Source organism: Dermacentor andersoni, chromosome 2 (genome assembly GCF_023375885.2).
Source record: "Dermacentor andersoni chromosome 2, qqDerAnde1_hic_scaffold, whole genome shotgun sequence".
Lineage (NCBI taxonomy): Eukaryota > Metazoa > Arthropoda > Arachnida > Ixodida > Ixodidae > Dermacentor > Dermacentor andersoni.
This window is the reverse complement of record NC_092815.1, coordinates 160148107-160166252: the sequence shown is the minus strand read 5'-3', so window position 1 is coordinate 160166252 and position 18146 is coordinate 160148107. Positions and strand designations below refer to the sequence as shown.

The following is an 18146-nucleotide window of genomic DNA, read 5'->3' as shown; positions in this document are numbered from 1 at the left end:
TTGCACTATTAATATAATGATCCAAGCACTGGAATGGCCAGAGCATTGACAGTGGTTTGCTAAGTCGTATCAGTAATGAACTTAAGCTGACATGCTACATGATGCCTGCAGTTAAAAGGATCTTTCACATTTGGCACCTTGTCCATGGGCGACACTGGCTAACACTTGCAGGGCTAACCTTGTACATATGCACACATACCCAAGAAAGTAAACGGAAGGATGTTCGCCACGGCAGCTTAAATGGTAGAGCATCGCACACGTAATGTGGAAGATGTTGGTTAGGCTCCCACCTGCGACAAGTTATCTTTTCTTCTACTGTCATTTCCCCTTATTATTTTTATTATTTTTACTTTTCAAATAAATTAAATTAATTTCCTCTGTGTTTCCTCTAGCTTTGTTGTCTGTTTCCTTGTATCGAGCCTCTCAGATTCCCATGTTCTTCTCACCCAGTCAGACAAGGGTTCTTGCTTTGCAAATGGGCTTCTCTCTGCTGTCTTTGACAAAGGGTGGCATTTCTTTTCGTGTCTCATTCAGGCGTTGGTGCCACTGCTACAGTTCACACAGCGTACTGCAAGCCCAGGAAAGAAAGATGTGCCATCAAGCGCATCAACCTGGAAAAATGGAACACAAGCATGGAGGAACTCCTGGTCAGTGTACTGAGCCGGTGTGCATAGTGTGACATACATCTAGGCATTGCTCTCCGATCACAATGGAACATTGGGTTGCAGTTCGTTTTTTTCACTTCAAATAACCGTTTGCAATCTTGGATGCATTTGTATAGTGCGCAAAATGTAAATAATTTTTTAACCTCGATTTGTAGATTGCATTGCTGGAATTGCAGCCATTAGCAGGGGCATGGCAAGCCAGAAAAGACACGGAAAATCGGACTGGTAGACAATGCTGCCTTGAATACCGGCACCAGCTGTCTATGATGTCGTACATTTTGGCAGTGTCTGTGTGCACTTTTTCATTGTTTACCAATAAAGGAGGATGCGATTGCTTTTGAACATAAGCAAATGCTGAGCATGGCTACCTTTATTTTTTACTTTTCACGTGGAAGAATTGCCAAGATATGTAAAAATTCTCCAGAATCATTGTTATCACACTGATGTCTATGGCATTGCAGTTTGGACTTGCCATTCAGAGATGAATGTTTGGCCTTCATTCTTTTTATTTACATTATTGATCAATCTTTTTGTGCCAAAGAAACGCAATATCATGTTCTAATTACTGCTCTCTTGTCTGGGCTCAATATGGTAAACATGTCGGCTAGATACGCATTCAAAGTGCTTGTTGTCCAACAGTTGTTGTTGCCGTTGGCTTTGAGCAACACTGTTTTGTTGTGTAGCACCACACTGACTAAGCAATGCTTAGGGGAGCAAAGTGCATTTTAATTTAAAGTGACAGTTACCCACTGGCCCCATTAAGACAACTCATCACGCATACTTAGTAATCCAACATGGTGGTGTGGGTTACCTATAGAAAGAACTTGTATATTCCTCTATGATAATATGGAATTGCAAAATATGAGAGTTATGGGGCCTGCATATTTCTTTGATAGTGTGGCAGAGTGCTAGGGTTGTCACCTAGTCATTGAAATTTAGGATATCGTTTAGTGCATATTAACTGAACCTGTCATCTTCTAATGATGGTGCCTTGTGCCCATCTCTCGGTTATAGTCGACCCGCCGTGGTGGCTTAGCGGCTGTTGCGGTGTAAAGCACGCGATCACGGGTTCAATAAATGGCTGCAGCGGCCACATTCGATGGGTGCGGAATGCAAGAACACCCATGTGCTGTGCATCGAATGCTTATTAAAGAACCCCAGGTGGTCAAAATTAACCAGCACTTCCCTACTACAGCGGGTATAATAATCAGATTGTGGTTTTGACACTTAAAACCTAAGAATCTAAATTTCTTTGAAATAAATTTTTAGCTATAGTCGGTGGCTGAATTTCTTCTTTTTTCTTTTTGTGGGTAGCCTTTCCAGCGGCCAGTTAATTCTGTCAATAGGAAATTTAGCTCCATCAAATATATTGCATTCTCAGCAACATGAAAAGCATACAGCTGCAAAACCACCAGACCAATTTGGGAGTTTTTAATTTTTCATTGAGTTTTGTCAGGTCAATATAATGTGGACTCAATGCTGGAACTCTCTGCAGACATGCCAGCCATTAAAGAATCAACTCTTTCATGTCTAGAATACATGGAAAGCACCTATCCACCAACTTGAAAAATATGCCGGATATAAAATGTTGCGAAAAACAATAAGGAAGTGCACTAGCTGCATGACAACATACTGACACCGAGAGCAAGCGCCCAACTATCTACCTTCCAACTCGTATTACTAGAGCACATTATATGCATGTTGGCTTCTTATGATATGACTAATAAAAATCGGGCCCCTAGGTTAACTCCCTTTCTTCTCGTTTATACATATATATATATATATATATATATATATATATATATATATATATATATATATATATTGTAAGCACTATTAACGTACTTCGTCGTTTTCATTTGTACATAGCCATCATCATCTTCACTGTTCTTCGACTTCTTCGCGCGTGAGCTGGGGGCGTTGCCTTTGGTGAAATAAACAGCGCTGGACAACTTGATCGGTCTCGGTATTATAAAGTGGTGGAGGTACGTCAAGATCCCGACGTCCTCTCGCGTTCCCGTCCTCCCTGGAGCTCCGTTCCGGTCGCCGCCTGCACCCAACTACCCCTACAACAATGGAGACTTCCGACCCCGGCCCTTCCGGCGCCTCAAACCCTACCACACAGACGACATCTTGCTCCGGTAGCGCGCTCCACCCCTACCTACGCGGATGTTGTTTCGCTACCCACCCCTACCGTGACTTCCGTGCCTACTGGCGTTTCCTATGACCATTTGGCTTCGATGGGAACCAGAGCACTTGCTGCGCCATCGTACCCTCAGTGGCGTCCACCTCGTCCGGTTTGTTTTTACTGTGGCATACGCGGCCATATATCTCGCTTCTGCCGCCGGCGCCAGCAGGATGAAAGGCGAGGCTATGCTGAGCACGAAAGAGACCGCACTCGCCGATCAGACGACTACTATCCCGGACCGCACTCACTCCCTCAACAGCGTTCTCCGTCTCCACCAGCTGCTCCCAATCTGCCTCATAGTTCCCGTTCGGCCAGACGTCGTTCTCCATCCCCTTACCGGCGCTCTACATCACCACTTCGTCCCACTTCCCATTTTGTCGACCAGCACTCGGAAAACTAACTGTTGCAGTTTTTGGAGGGGAAACTGCTTCTTATCGGTCTTCAAAAATTCCTCCTGTTCGCCCGGCCAACATGCTTTCTGTGACTGTCGAAGGTGTTCCCGCATCAGCTCTCATCGATACCGGTGCCGCCGTTTCTGTTCTTCGGAGTGATCTGTGTTCCCGGCTCCGTAAAGTAAAAACGCCTTATCTTGGACCTATTTTGCGTGGCGCTAATAATGCATTCATTCACCCTGACGGACAGTGTACTGCTCGTGTTCTCATCGACGGCATACGCCACCACATCGAGTTTATCATCCTTCCAACGTGTATCCATGAACTTATACTTGGTTGGGACTTCCTACATTCTGCTTCAGCCGTCATTTCATGTAGAGAAGAAGTTGTCCACATCACAGATACAGAGCTTGAACCTGTTGCGGACTCTTCACTTTCATGCGTGAACTTGGTCCTCGCTTCAGACTACGTCCTGCGTCCTGGTCACGAAGAAGTTGTAGCCGTAACGTCCAGTCAGATCGCCGACGGAGACGCCCTAGTCGCCCCTTCTTCCTGCTGTACTTCTCGCGGAATTCTCATTGCCACCTGTCTCGTCCGGTTTTCACGCGGCCGCGCCCTTCTGTCTGCTTGCAACACGACCCCAGATCCTGTGATGCTGCCCAAAGGGATGACTGTGGCAACCCTCGCCGACACTCAACCAATCTCTCTAGTCACGCTTTGCCCTTCTTCATCGCCAGCACCAACCTCAGGTTTGGATGATTCTTTCCCTCCTCCAGCCGTTCTTGGTTCTGACCTAACAGCCGCGCAGTCCGAAGCCTTAATGGTGGTCTTGGCAAAACACAAAGCCTGTTTCGATAGCTGTTCCTCTGTGTTGAGCCAAACTCCTGCGGCTACACACCGTATCGAAACCGAAGGTTCCGCTATAATACGACGACGCCCCTATCGTGTATCGCCGTCCGAACGAAAGGTCATTGAACAACAGGTCGCTGACATGCTTGCGCGGAAGATAATACGACCTTCATCTAGCCCATGGGCGTCTCCCGTGGTCCTGGTAAAGAAGAAAGATGGCTCAGTTCGCTTTTGCGTGGATTATCGAGCGCTCAATAAGATCACACGCAAGGACGTATATCCAATACCTCGAATTGACGACGCTTTGGACACACTACAAGGGGCGGAGTATTTCTCCAGCATTGATCTTCGATCAGGATATTGGCAAATTCCGATGAACGAGACTGACAAAGAAAAGACCGCATTCGCTACACCGGATGGCCTTTATGAATTTAACGTGATGCCTTTTGGCCTTTGCAATGCTCCTGCCACATTTGAGCGCATGATAGACAACGTACTTCGTGGTCTAAAATGGAAGACATGCCTCTGTTATCTGGACGATATTGTCATCTTTTCGTCTGACTTCAGCCAACATCTTCAACGATTAGACGAAGTTCTCAAGTGCCTTGCGAATGCTGGTCTCCAGATCAATACAAAAAAATGCAAATTTGCAACCAAAACAATAAAAGTATTGGGTCACGTCGTCTCAAAAGATGGCATCCAGCCTGACCCCGACAAGATTAGTGCCGTTCTTCAGTTTCCTCGCCCCCAGCAACAGAAAGATCTACGTAGTTTCCTCGGCTTGGCGTCATATTTTCGTAGGTTTATACGCAACTTCGCAGCAATAGCAGCTCCTCTACACAAGCTACTGGTTACCGGTGCCTCTTTCACGTGGACTAGCGACTGCGAGTCGGCTTTTCAAGCTCTTAAGCGGCATCTTACTTCCGGACCAGTGCTTCGCCACTTCCATAATCGTGCCCCCACCATACTCCATACTGACGCAAGCGCACAAGGTATTGGCGCAGTACTTCTGCAACGTAATACAGCATCTAAAGAGCAAGTCATAGCATATGCCAGCCGAACACTTTCTCCAGCTGAGCGGAACTACACCATTACAGAGCAAGAGTGCCTGGCTATCGTTTGGTCGATTCAGAAATTTCGCCCATACCTTTACGGCCGCCACTTCACCATCGTCACCGACCATCATGCTCTGTGTTGGCTGTCATCAATGAAAAACATGTCAGGACGCTTAGGACGCTGGATACTCCGCTTGCAGGAATATGACTTCACTATAACGTACAAGTCTGGAAAACACCATCATGATGCAGACGCATTGTCTCGCTGCCCACTCTCACTCTCTCCAGGTAACGCGCCGTCGTCTTCCCAACCACGTCGTTCCGATGCTACGCCTGCCTCTCACCAACTCTCGATAACATCCCTGGACCAAGTTACGCTTTCATCACGCTCTGATTTCGTCTCGCTTCAGCGGGCCGACTCCTACTGTCGAGCTCTCATGGATCGCCTTAGTGGGTTCGCCGAACCGCCCAACAGCCGCTTGCGACGCCAACTTCGACAATTCCGCCTTCAAGGTGGCGTGCTACACCGCTACATTTACCACCCAACAGGTCACCGGTGGGTCCCAGTTCTACCTCGCTGCCTTCGTTTGCGGGTATTAGAGGCACTTCACGACGATGTATCGGCTGGCCACTTAGGCTTCCACAAGACTTACGACCGCATAAAGACCCGCTGCTTCTGGCCTGGCCTATCCTCAACGGTGGCCAAATACATTGCCTCTTGTGCGTCATGTCAGCACCGCAAACGCTCGACATCCCCTCCTGCCGGTCTACTACAACCTCTCCCTTGCCCGGACGCACCTTTTGAATTTGTTGGCATTGATTTATATGGTCCCTTGCCGTTGACACCCTCCGGTCACCGTTGGATTGTCACTTCGGTCGACCATTTAACAAGATATGCCGAGACTGCCCCTCTGCGATCCGGCACCGCTTCTGAGGTCGCCGACTTTTTCTTGCGCGCCATCGTCTTGCGCCATGGGGCTCCTCGCGTTCTTCTCAGTGACCGTGGCAAGGCGTTCATTTCACAAGTCCTCGAGGAAGTTCTTCGAGCCACTAATACCGTCCACAAATCTACGTCCACTTATCATCCGCAAACCAATGGCCTTACTGAGCGCTTCCACCGTACGCTGTCTGACATGATTTCCATGTACATCCGTCCTGACCACACTGACTGGGATAAAATTCTTCCTTTTGTGACATTCGCATATAACACTGCTATTCAACGAACTACCGGCTACAGCCCTTTCTTCCTTGTGTATGGACGATCTCCTTCCACCATATTCGACAGAGAACTATTTTTCGCACCTTCTTCGCCTAACGCGTCGCTTCCGGAAGATTTCGCTGCCCGAGTTGCACATTGCCGTCAAATCGCCCGGCAAAGCACAGAAGCTACCCAAGCTGAGCGCAAGCGTTACTGCGACAACAAACGCCGTGACCTACGTTTTCACCCTGGAGACCAAGTCCTGCTTTGGACTCCAGTCCGCACCCCAGGCCTCTGTGAGAAGTTCCTTCCACGCTACATTGGCCCATACACCGTTGTGCAGCAAACATCTGCAGTGAACTATCTCGTTCGCCCAGTACACTCCGTCACTGACCGGCGCCGCCGGAATGCTGAAATTGTTCACGTCTCGCGGATGAAGCCCTTCACTCCCCGTTTAGATAATCTCTAATCTGCGGCCAGGCTGGCCGCTTCCATGACGGGGGGAAGTTAGTGTAAGCACTATTAACGTACTTCGTCGTTTTCATTTGTACATAGCCATCATCATCTTCACTGTTCTTCGACTTCTTCGCGCGTGAGCTGGGGGCGTTGCCTTTGGTGAAATAAACAGCGCTGGACAACTTGATCGGTCTCGGTATTATAATATATATATATATATATATATATATATATATATATATATATATATATATATTTCAAGCTTGCAGCACAGGTCCAATCAGAAGTGTTTCAAGATGTATGGCGCACATATTTAAACATTGTTATTTTCGTAAGAGTTTTCAGTTTTGATGCACTATCTTGGCAAGCACAAGTGTTCACACAGCACCTGAAGGGGGTAGCACAATATATGATGCATATTGCTTCAGCGTTCTCACCTTTTGCTTTGCCTTGATACTTTGCAGAAAGAGATCCAAGCAATGAGTGCCTGCCACCACGAAAATGTGGTCACCTACTATACTTCTTTCGTGGTGAAGGAAGAGCTCTGGCTTGTGATAAAGCTCCTGTCTGGTGGTGAGTCTGAGCTTATGTGCTATGACATTGTACAGAACAGTGCTTACCTGGCTCCTTTCATACCGGGGATATACATTTTTTTTAAACGTCTTTACTTCTGCGTTTAATAGGCGAAGCCTTGCGGCAGAAAAGGGGTGCTCTATGGGCGAGGGGGAGGGGGACCGGTGCACTTTATTTTCTTTATGCTGTCCTTGCTTTACTTCCAGAGCCAAGGTGTGCTGAATTTATGGCAGGTCGTTTTGTATTACCCCACTAAGGTACAGTGCATGGCACTCACCTTCTGGCATCATCCTGTACCACCAGCTTTCCTTGTTTCCAACTGGCACAAAATTTTGTCTCCGAATGGAGTGTCACTGTCACAGTATTTGGTCCTCTGCTGAGCGCAAGGCCATATATTCGATTCCTGGTCTTTGCAGCAATGCTTTGATGGGAGGCAGTATGCAAAACCTTTGTGTACTGTATTGAATGCAAAGCAATTTGCCCAACTCTCAGCTCTGTTACAATCAAGTATGTTTAACATGCCATGTGTTAATCAACTTCTTTCGTGTCTTGGCTGTATATACATTTGTCAGCAATATTAGAGGGAACACTGAATTTGTCTTCAAATAACAATTGCTTGTGATGTGTGCGTTTAAACTCGAGAGCCGAGCAAACTTATGCCTAGTAGCTTTCCCAGGGAACATGTAATCACGTAGAACGCTGTTACATGCGGCGCATATGTAGAGCAGTTATGGCCTCTTGATTACTAATTGGTAGTGTGCCCTGTATATTGCTCAAGGGTGCACTTTCATCAATGCTTCAGAGTACAGTCACTTAACATTATTTTAACACCTCCTTGCAGGCTCCTTGCTGGACATCATCAAACACAAGATGAAAGCAGAAGACTGCAAGCATGGCGTCTTTGACGAAGCCACCATTGCGACAGTTCTCAAGGAGGTGCTCAAGGGTCTCGAATACTTCCACAATAATGGCCAGATCCACAGGTAGCTGCCAACAGTACTCCACATGGTGGTGCGATGCTGACCACGTGTTTTTGCATTGGCCATAGTGGCTGTTTCTCACAAACAAGGCATGCATATGTACAGAGCAGCTTATGTGTAATTATTATTTATTCTGTCATGGATTCTAATTTCTCTACCTGTAGCTGCTGCCATGTTTTGTTTCTTCACATTTGTAGTGCTGTTTCCTCCACTTTTTCTTTCTTTTTTCTGCTGTGCATTCATCTAGAATTCTATTGATTTAAGATGCAGCTTGACATGGAACTTATTAAAACAGAGAGTCTAATTATTTTTACTCTGCAAACTTGCTGTCGTTCTCATGACATATTTGCCGCTAAAGAAAGGAGGAAATTTGGCAGGTGCATGCTTACCTTTTCACTCTGTGAGGCCACTGTTCTGGAATGTTGTGATCATGCAGAATTTTTGGAGATCAGTGCGTGTTTTTTCATCATTATCTTAAGCAAAGACAAATGTGCTTGTGAATTTTTTTGCAGAGACATCAAAGCTGGAAACATTCTGCTTGGTGAGGATGGTGCTGTCCAGATTGCAGGTAAGCTTTTTATGAACTGATATTTCTAATGAATTTTTATGTGTGTGTGTGTTTACTGAACAAAACTGTATCAAAGTAAAACACAGAAATCCATACAATATTTCATATTGCTGGTACAGCAGTTTTACTTTGGTTCTAGAGGCGCTTCACAGTTTTTAACAGCTTGCATTCTTATCCCAACATTTTGTGAGCTTGGGCCTTGAGTATATTTTAGCTCAGTTAGTCGTTTGGTGCAAGCAGTTTATGGTTCGACCTTGGTCTCGCGTTTCAGAGAAAACTTGAGCTAGAGTTGTTGTCTTTCACAACAGCAAGATTGGTTAAGAGCACACTCAGTCCTCCAACTGCCCGAGCATACGGAACTCGTTGTCTAGCTCTGCTTAGTAAAGTGTAACCTTGCGCACTGTAATCGAATGTGGAGTACATTAGTACGAGTATTATTATTACTGCAGTTTTGTGCCGAAGGATACAAAAATGCAACGGCTTGGAATCCAGCATCTGCGCTGCTACAGTTCTTGCACTGAAATATAGCAAGAACCATTATGAGTGTAGAATGCTGAAAAAAAAAAGAGAGTTCCATTGCATGAGGATTTTATTGTTGAAGTTACAGAATTAATAAATAGGGATATTTTGGAGGCACTGTAGGCTTGTACTACAAAATGTACAAGGTGCAATGCATCAGCGATGCCTTCGAGGATGGTACGGTTGTACGTCTGTTCAGAATGACATTTATTGGTAATCAAGTTCATACCTGCCAACTTTTATGGTTACATCATAAAATGCCTTATTTTAAGTGCTCATTTATAATCGTCGTATTTACACAGATATCTTTATGATTTTTTATTTCTGTTTAGCGCAAAGCCAAATTCGCAAGAGGCAGTCACTGAGTCAATTTTCTATGGCCCTTATTTGTTATGTAGACCTGCCTCCATGGCAGTGACATCAGTTAATAGAAACGATGGTAAATGGCAACTGAGCTGTTACGTGAATATTGCATTATTAACCTTCATAAGCATTTCTTGTCTGCAGCGCAGACCATTGTTGCTGAGACTACGTAGAGCATAGTCTGTGAAATAAGCCAAAAACATATTTAATGATCAAACAATTTTTTAGTATCTTTCACTGAATTTTAATATTTTTTGGCTTTCATTGTCGTGTTTTTGTAATTCTATTGTTGGCAGCTCTGCAAGTTATAAATCAAGTTGCGATTTGAAAAATAACAGTGCCAACAAATTGAAAAGCAACGACTGTCGTATCATGCTCGTCCAACCATAAGGCGAGGTACAATTTTTGGCCCATTGCAGCATTGCAGCACGTCTGGGGAAAGGGCAAGGTTCTGAGTGTGGCAGAGACTTCACAAGTGCAACGTGTGTTTTGAAATTTGCATATGTGTGTCAGACGTCTGTAGAAAGCAGTACGCATGAATGGGGATATTGTTGAGGTGAACTATCGTGTGTTTCCATGCATTCAAACTATGAAATTATTTTCCTCATTCAAATGCATGCAACTACGGTGGGATCTGAGGTCACTAGCCTTATTCTTCTGTATGAATCGGGCAACTTGGAATTTTCGGTGGGATCTTACTAAAGGGACATTGCCAGAATGTCTGCTGCCTAAACAGAACAACACACTTGAAGCTGGCTGGTTTGGGTCTTGGCTGTGCAAGTGAATGAATTTTCTTTGATGGAAACCAACTTCTTCAACCAGCAGATTAACGAAGCTATTGACTGTACCGCTAACAGAATGGAAAGGGTGACCTCACTGCCAAGCTGGGTGTATCATTTCTCAGTTCCATGAGCAGTGTGTTGTAGTACATACCCTTTGACTTGTTCTCATAGTAAAGAACTCCTGATATATATGGAACAGATGTTATCAGCACCTGCTGAATTAAGATTCCAGTTTATTAAGCACTGGCCAAGCCTGACTTTGAGGCTATTGTGTATGAATGCTTTGGCTGCATGTTCGTGCATACTTCAAGTTTTTAAGCTTTTACTATAGTATTTTGTGTTTGTCCGTTTTTCTTTCTTTTTTTATTTTGTTTAATGTGCAACTTATTGTGGTAACCCTGGCCTTGACTGACCTTTTTCAGACTTTGGGGTGAGCTCGTGGCTTGCGACTGGCGGCGACCTGTCAAGGCAGAAGTCCAGGCACACGTTTGTCGGCACACCCTGCTGGATGGCACCCGAAGTCATGGAGCAAGTAAGAAAGAGGATTTGCCACTTTCTTAACCACCTGGTGTTCACTCATCTGTTTAGTGCCGCTTAATTGGTGTGACAACGTTGGTACTGACAGTGCCCGCGCAGTAGCATCTTACACAGGTTAACAGAAGAGGGGCTCTGAGACGCTGTTGTATCCACTTTCCTGCAATATGTGCTGTTGTAATGCAAAATGCATGAAACAGGTTGTGACATGGTTAGATTTTTTTGTGCCGCCTTCTTTTTCAAGCTTTTTTTTTTTCGTGATTGTGGTGGGTGCATGGTTAAACTGTGGTGGCTAGAGCAGTAGGTGTGCCAACCAAGCACAGTTACCACTTCTCCGCATCATGACGCAAAAATCGCACTGCTGTCAGTAGAACGGCGCTCCTGTGCACATTGTCATCTGTCCATAGGGAATAGTGTGGTATAGACAAGAGGCGTGTTTGAGGATATCGTTGCCACTGATTTCAGCCATGATGAACGCTTCAGGTACCATTTTGAGAAGTGCAAGCAGAGCTGTATGGAGAATTTTGCTATCGTCAGAAAAAAACAAAGTGCTGGAATTAATTTTCTAGCTTCTATGTACGAACTGCACACTGCAGTTTTAGCTGTTTTGTACAAGTGCAGAGTTATTTTGGAGTTTTTGGCTGTGAACTAGGGCGTATGGTATTTTGTTTTAGATTTGGTGCAGCCAAGTATGAATCTTAATTTATGAGGCTCAATGTCCAGAAGCAATTAACATATGGGCTGAGAGAGGTGCCGCAGTGGGACACTCTGGATTACTTTTTGACCACCTGAGAGTCTTTCATGTGGGCCTAAACCTGAGCATGCGAGCGTTTTGCATTCTTACCCGTCATAATGTGGCACCCACGGCAGGTAAACGAACCCACGACCTCATCATCAGCGTCAAAACAATAACCACAGAGCTATCACGGTGGGTAAGAATTCCATTTGGAAAAAGGATGTTGCACTTGGTGCTGAATTCGCAGATCCCGTGTAATTAAGTATCATCGTTCACCTTTCCTCAAGCTTAGTGAAAAATCTTTGCAACTGTTGATGCTGTAGCGGGCAATTATTTTGTCTATTTTAGCAACAAGGAAACTTACCTTTCCTCCAGGGTTACGGTGCAGTTGTCGGTTCCTTGCATGGAAATTCACACACTTCCAGTCGAACTTTATTCAGTGAGACGTTATGAACTAATTTCACGAAGAGAAAGAACGTGGAAGCCATGAAACCTACCATTGTCAGATCTAGTGGCCGAGCATGACGCAACACATATGTGATGACAAGCTCCGCAAGCGCAATTTGCACAGGCTTCATTCGCAGCTTGTTGCTATGAACTCTCCGAGTGCTTGCAGTCATAATCACGTGTGATCACAGTCGCAAATAATGTTCCCTCTTCTTTTCTCGGGCATCACATGCAGATTTGAGCGAAAGTAGCATATTATTGCATCTTTGGTAAACCCCTCTTAGTCGACCACGTGGGTGTAATCGCGCTTAAGGAACTGTTATTAAAAGCATCCTTCGCGGACATACGGTGTCGGCTGCTGCTCTTCTGTGCACTGAGAACAATGCTGCTTTAGGCTCTCCTCTAGCTCACAGTTCAGAGCGAAGAAATAAGTGTGCATGTTGATCTTTGAGGCAGAAATACCACCACTGTTTGGTACAGACTCCGCTTATTGAGGCTCAGAAACGAGCTTCCGCTAACCATACCGCTCACCTTTCTTCGTATAAGCTTAAAATCTTTTAACAACTTACAAACATGCGATAACACACGAGCAATGGGTGCAGGCAGCACAATGTGCTTGGCTGTGTGCTTTGACGCTTTTTGTTAGTAAACATCTCTGTCAGTGGAGGACTTTAACTTTAGATTTTCATTTGTCTGAATGTGCTGACTACTGCTGGCAATTGTGCCACGACCACTTTCACACGCGTTGCTCGGAGGGTGCTAATGTTGAGAACCGGGCAGCTGTACGTTGCAGTCAGTACACTGTGCCTTGCACAACTAACCATGCGGAGTATTGGAGCTTCCTGGAGTCCCATATTTAAAACATTGTTGTGGATATCCAATCGTGCATTCAACCCATTAAGTAACAGTAATAACAGCAAGTAACAGTAACAGTGTTTATCTGCATTTCGCCTGAGTCGCACAAGATACAGGAGCATATGAAATGCCCTGAGCTACACTTACTAAGAAGACGTACTCCAGAACACATGAAAGGGGAGCGTATGACACAGAGGAAGTGTGTACTCAGCCAACTGCTGTTCCATTGTTTAGTCGATCGAAGGAAGGAAAGAGAAAAGCAGAAGGCAGGGAGGTTAACCAGAATAATATCCGATTGGCTACCCTACACCGGAGAATGGGAAAGGGGAAAACAAAGATGACAGAGAGAGAGGGGGGAAGGAAAGAAGTAAATTAGCGGTGGGGGGGGGGGGGGGGGGAGCTGACGCATGTTGTCTAAAAGAAATTGCATTAATAGTCACAGACGTTCGCACAAGCCTGTCGTCCTCAAGAAGCACAAAAGCGCCTTCACCTAGTTGATCGAAGTACTTCTAGGCAACAGTCGAGGCAGTCTTGGAACCCAGAACCAAGCAATTGAGCAACTTGAACGAGCAACCTTTACTTGTTGCTGGGCATGGTGGTTCATGTGCTCTTTCCTGTTGCTCTTGTTATGGCGCTGTTTCCTGACTTTTTGTTTCTTCATTTTGTTTCATATTTTGTACACCACAATGAGTGACCTGGTTGCGCAAAGGCCCATCTCGCCATTCATTGCCGTTGTGTAGCTAAGTTGTCTACAAACATATGAACAGGGGGTTTGAGCTAAATTCCAGATGAAGATAATGTGCGTGTTATTCTTGGGAGACACTTGTAACAATGCTGCTTGCATTGTGCAGGGCGAGAGGAAGGGCAGGTAGCAACTAGGGCTTTCTGTTGCAGATGGTTAGTGTTGACTGACAGGGTTGATGCCAAATGTGGAGTTGACAGCTGTTCATTGTAAAATAACATGTTGCAGAATTGCTGTTTGAAGGTATAGCAAAATGGGCTAGAAACCAACAAAGCCATGATCGATAAAATGATATGGGCGTGTTACGCTTGTCACACGTGTTGTAAGTAATGAAGCTTTGATTATGTTGGAGACTGCAACCATCTTCTTGGGGCACTTTTGGCACTATAGGTCACAGGGTACGACTTCAAGGCTGACATTTGGAGCTTCGGGATCACAGCCATTGAGTTGGTAACGGGCACTGCACCTTACCACAAGTATCCTCCCATGAAGGCAAGTGCAGGAATTCATTTATTATTTATTTTCTCGTGCATTCATTTATACTTCCTTGCTAATTCCTGAAAAATAACATGGTTACTGTTCCGCAGCCTTGGCTTTAGTTTTTCATAAGCCGGGCATGCTTTTCACTTTTATCTAGAATGAAAAGTTGACACCATCAAATTGCAGGGCACTCAATGAAGATATTTGAATGAAGGCACCTCTTTCAGAGAGCACCTATTACCTTTGCATGAAGCTTCTTTCAGTTACGTGTATTATACAAGATATTTTGCAAATGTAATATTTTACTTTCTTCATGCCAAGCCTTTTTAGCAATGAGAGATTACTGCAATTGCAACAACATGGAAATAGTGTGTTGGGGTGGTGCTGTTATGTGCACACAAAATATTGGGGAAAATGGAGCTGGGCAGGCCATCTAATGCATAGGGCAGATAACCGGTAGTCTGTTGAGTTACAGAATAGGTGCCGTGGCAAGGAAAGCACAGTCGAGCATGGCAGGATGAAATCTGGAAATTTGCAGGCGTAAACTGAAACCGGCTAGCGCAAGACGTGGGTAATTAGAGATCGCTGAAATGTGACCTAAATATAGGCTGATGGTGATGACGCCCATGTTTTGGCCAATGTTGTTTTTAGCCCTTATTACCTGACCCATGTTGTTGAACTTTGCTGAAATGTATTTTCAAAGAACTTCTATTGATATAACTGTTTCACAACTTGTAACCCTCTCCCTGTAATGCCTTTTCGTGGTTGAAGATATCGTATAAATAAATAGCAATAAAAATCAAGGCAAGATTGCATTACAGACTTGCCTGACACCTTTCTTCCTTTATTTTTCGTACAGGTGCTGATGCTGACGCTCCAAAATGACCCGCCCACGTTGGAAATAGTCGGGGAGGACAAGGACCAGTACAAAAACTATGGCAAGTCAATACGCAAGATGATTAGCGAGTGTCTGCAGAAAGATCCCACCAAGAGGTGCGTGTGTGTGTGCTGTTGGATTTTCGTTTGATTAGATAGGACAGCATAGCAGTTGCTAGATTAAAAAACAAAGTGGATGACATGGTGCTTTAACTTGTAAAGAAAGGGTTCTCTTTGCAAACAACAAATATAAGTATGATTGTACTGTATAACAAAACAGAAAACGTAGAGCAGTAGAAAAAAAATGTCCAGCATGTTTAATCAGTGGGAATGACAAATCATTATAAAGGGATGTGAGCAAAGGATCTTTAGTTAACTGTACGCCTTTAATTCATCCCTTTAATGCTCCAATAATTGGCAAAATTCAGCAGAAGTTTTCTGTTGTTGCAATAACCTCAATATAACCCAATTTCACCATAATTGACAGTTAAAACTGCAAATGACATTTATACATAAGAAGATCAGTGATTGCCAGTTTCTTCATGTCACAGCAAGGCATAATTCACACTTTTCAGTAGTTGTGAATTCACTAGTGCTGCTATCTCGTGCTTTCAGGCAGTATTGTGAGATGACAACAGTTAATTGCAAATGCAGTAATGTTCTTCAAAAAAGGGCACTGTGCCTCTGGCATTCCTCTTTAGTGGAAAAGTCAACTGTATGACCATGTACCTGCTTCTTCAATGCAAAAAACTTTATATGCACATGCATATTCTTACATGCCAGCTATGCACACGTAAAAAGGTTGCATGCCAACCATTTAAATGTCATCAAAGGACAGATGAGACACTTATATGCAAACCCCTCAGGGAAAGCTACACCAGTCTGACGCAGTGTGCTGTTGTGATAGCTATCACTTGTTGCCAGAAATAAAATGAATTTCTAAATCCGGCAATTTCTTTGATTCCTATAAATGCAGAATTCACATTGCAAGACTGCTTATTATTCATGTTTCACATTCTTTCTGAAGTAAATCGGTTCATGCTATAATAAATTTTTAATTGTATAGTTTCATCTATTCTAGCTTTGCTCCCCTCTTGTAAGTTTGTGCAGGTAAGCACACCTTCCAGGCTTGGCTATCTTGTGGCATTACAATGTACACTTTTCTCATATTTAAGAAGGTAATCTCAGTCAGCTGGCAATGTTCTGTGCTTTGTGACAATGCACAATACACATGCTTCATTATCATATCAAATCAAACTTCATTTTTATTCAGTTAATATACTTACTTAAGGACTGTGAAAAAAAAAGCAGTTTTTTTTTTCTATAACAGCTTGACTGGTTCACAAGCCCTGAATAAATTTTGGAGCAGTAGCAGCACTTTGCAAAGCACACTCTACAAACACCAAATGACTCTAAAAAAAACACACTACACACTACAAAATGACAACATACAGATAATAAAGAAATAATGATCAACAGATTACAATCAACGTAAACAGCAGTAGAAGCAGCAGTAGATATTGATGGATGCAATTTCCTTGTTTGTCGTTGCAGGCCTACTGCGACAGAGTTGCTGAAGCACCAATTCTTTAAGAAGGCAAAGGTACGTGGCGGGAAAACAGCCAACATTATTTTCAGCTGGCAGCAACACGGGATGCAAGTTTGCTTCCTTAAGGCTGGAAGCTTTTTGTCCTTTTCACAAATGCGCTCCGCTTCCAGTACCCAGACATCTTCGCGAAGAATGCAAAATTTGAAGTGATGCCTTCCTCTGTGTAATTGCATTGCTTCGTTTCATGGTAAAAGCCATTATATGCATTAGCACTTCATTGGCCAAGTACGATGGCATATTGTCATTATGATTTGGTGTTGTTTAGGCTGTCCCTGCCGCAAGAAAGTGCAAGACAACCGAACTGGTGTTCTCAGTCCGACAATGTACAGATTGTAAAGCTAACGTGTTACCTCCACATTTGAAAGCCTTTCAAAGGCACCTTTGAATCTTTGTAGTGACTAATGCGCTTGCTTTCATATGGAAGGAAAAAAAAATTGTTATGCGTGATATGTATAGCAATGAAATGGATGCCTCGTATGGCTAAGAGTGACTGACAAAGCAGCCAATGATTGCCCTGAAGTTGTTCTTCAATACTTGTTTAAGCACCACTAAAACGTTTTACCCATATTCTGGCAGTCTTTGTGCCTCGTATCACCCGGTTGACGAGAGAAAGTCGGTGCTGATGGCATAAGGCACTAACGGCACTAACAGCAACTGGTTTTTCAAGCATTGGTGGAAGGAGGATGTAACCTGTGGATAACTGAATTGCAGTCAGTTTCAGCACAAGAGATGGCGCTACATACCACCACTGCTTGATGTACTTGTTCTGTGTATACTTCTGTACAAAAATATAAAAAATTCTTCTTATCACTTTGGATGAACGCTCGTAGCAGGTAGTGCTTGCATTGACTCTCAATACTTGTCTCACTCTTTCTTTGTTTTGTTTCTTTCAGGACAAAAAGTACCTGATGCAGACACTGTTGACATGTGCTCCCACAATAGAGGTTCGAGCCCAGAAGGTGAGCATGAAGTTCGATTGTTTTTCTCCAACAAATTACTATGTGATAAACGGAACATTAATGTTCTGCCAAGATATTGGTGAATCGGCCATTCTCGATTCACATAGCATTAATATAATCTGGTCTCAAGTAGTATGCGGGCTAGCTTCTAAATCTGAAAATAAAATTATACATAAGTGCGATTAATATAGTGTAACTTGACTGTGTTTACAGCAATCTTCACCAAAGGTGGCAAGTTCTGGTCGGGTTGGTAAGAAAGTTAGTGCTCGTGTATGGATCCACTCACTTTGGCCTCTTCTTTATAAAGAAAATTTTTTTGT

At 44.0% G+C, this 18146-nt stretch overlaps 1 protein-coding gene across 11 annotated transcripts in view; it reads left to right on the top strand.

Moving 5' to 3' along the window:
- Positions 1 to 18146, top strand: part of fray (oxidative stress responsive kinase frayed) — a 274312-nt gene that overhangs the window by 237974 nt on the left and 18192 nt on the right. For 8 of the 11 annotated variants that reach the window (XM_055076084.2, XM_055076081.2, XM_055076085.2 and 5 more), the window contains exons 3-12: positions 535 to 647; positions 7268 to 7376; positions 8218 to 8359; positions 8869 to 8924; positions 11011 to 11120; positions 14293 to 14394; positions 15242 to 15375; positions 16813 to 16861; positions 17761 to 17826; positions 18040 to 18084. In XM_055076084.2, coding sequence (XP_054932059.1) covers positions 535 to 647; positions 7268 to 7376; positions 8218 to 8359; positions 8869 to 8924; positions 11011 to 11120; positions 14293 to 14394; positions 15242 to 15375; positions 16813 to 16861; positions 17761 to 17826; positions 18040 to 18084 — 926 coding nt within the window. The remainder of the gene's footprint in view (positions 1 to 534; positions 648 to 7267; positions 7377 to 8217; positions 8360 to 8868; positions 8925 to 11010; positions 11121 to 14292; positions 14395 to 15241; positions 15376 to 16812; positions 16862 to 17760; positions 17827 to 18039; positions 18085 to 18146) is intronic. The other 3 variants (XM_050187344.2, XM_050187352.1, XM_055076086.1) reach the window with 1 other exon arrangement.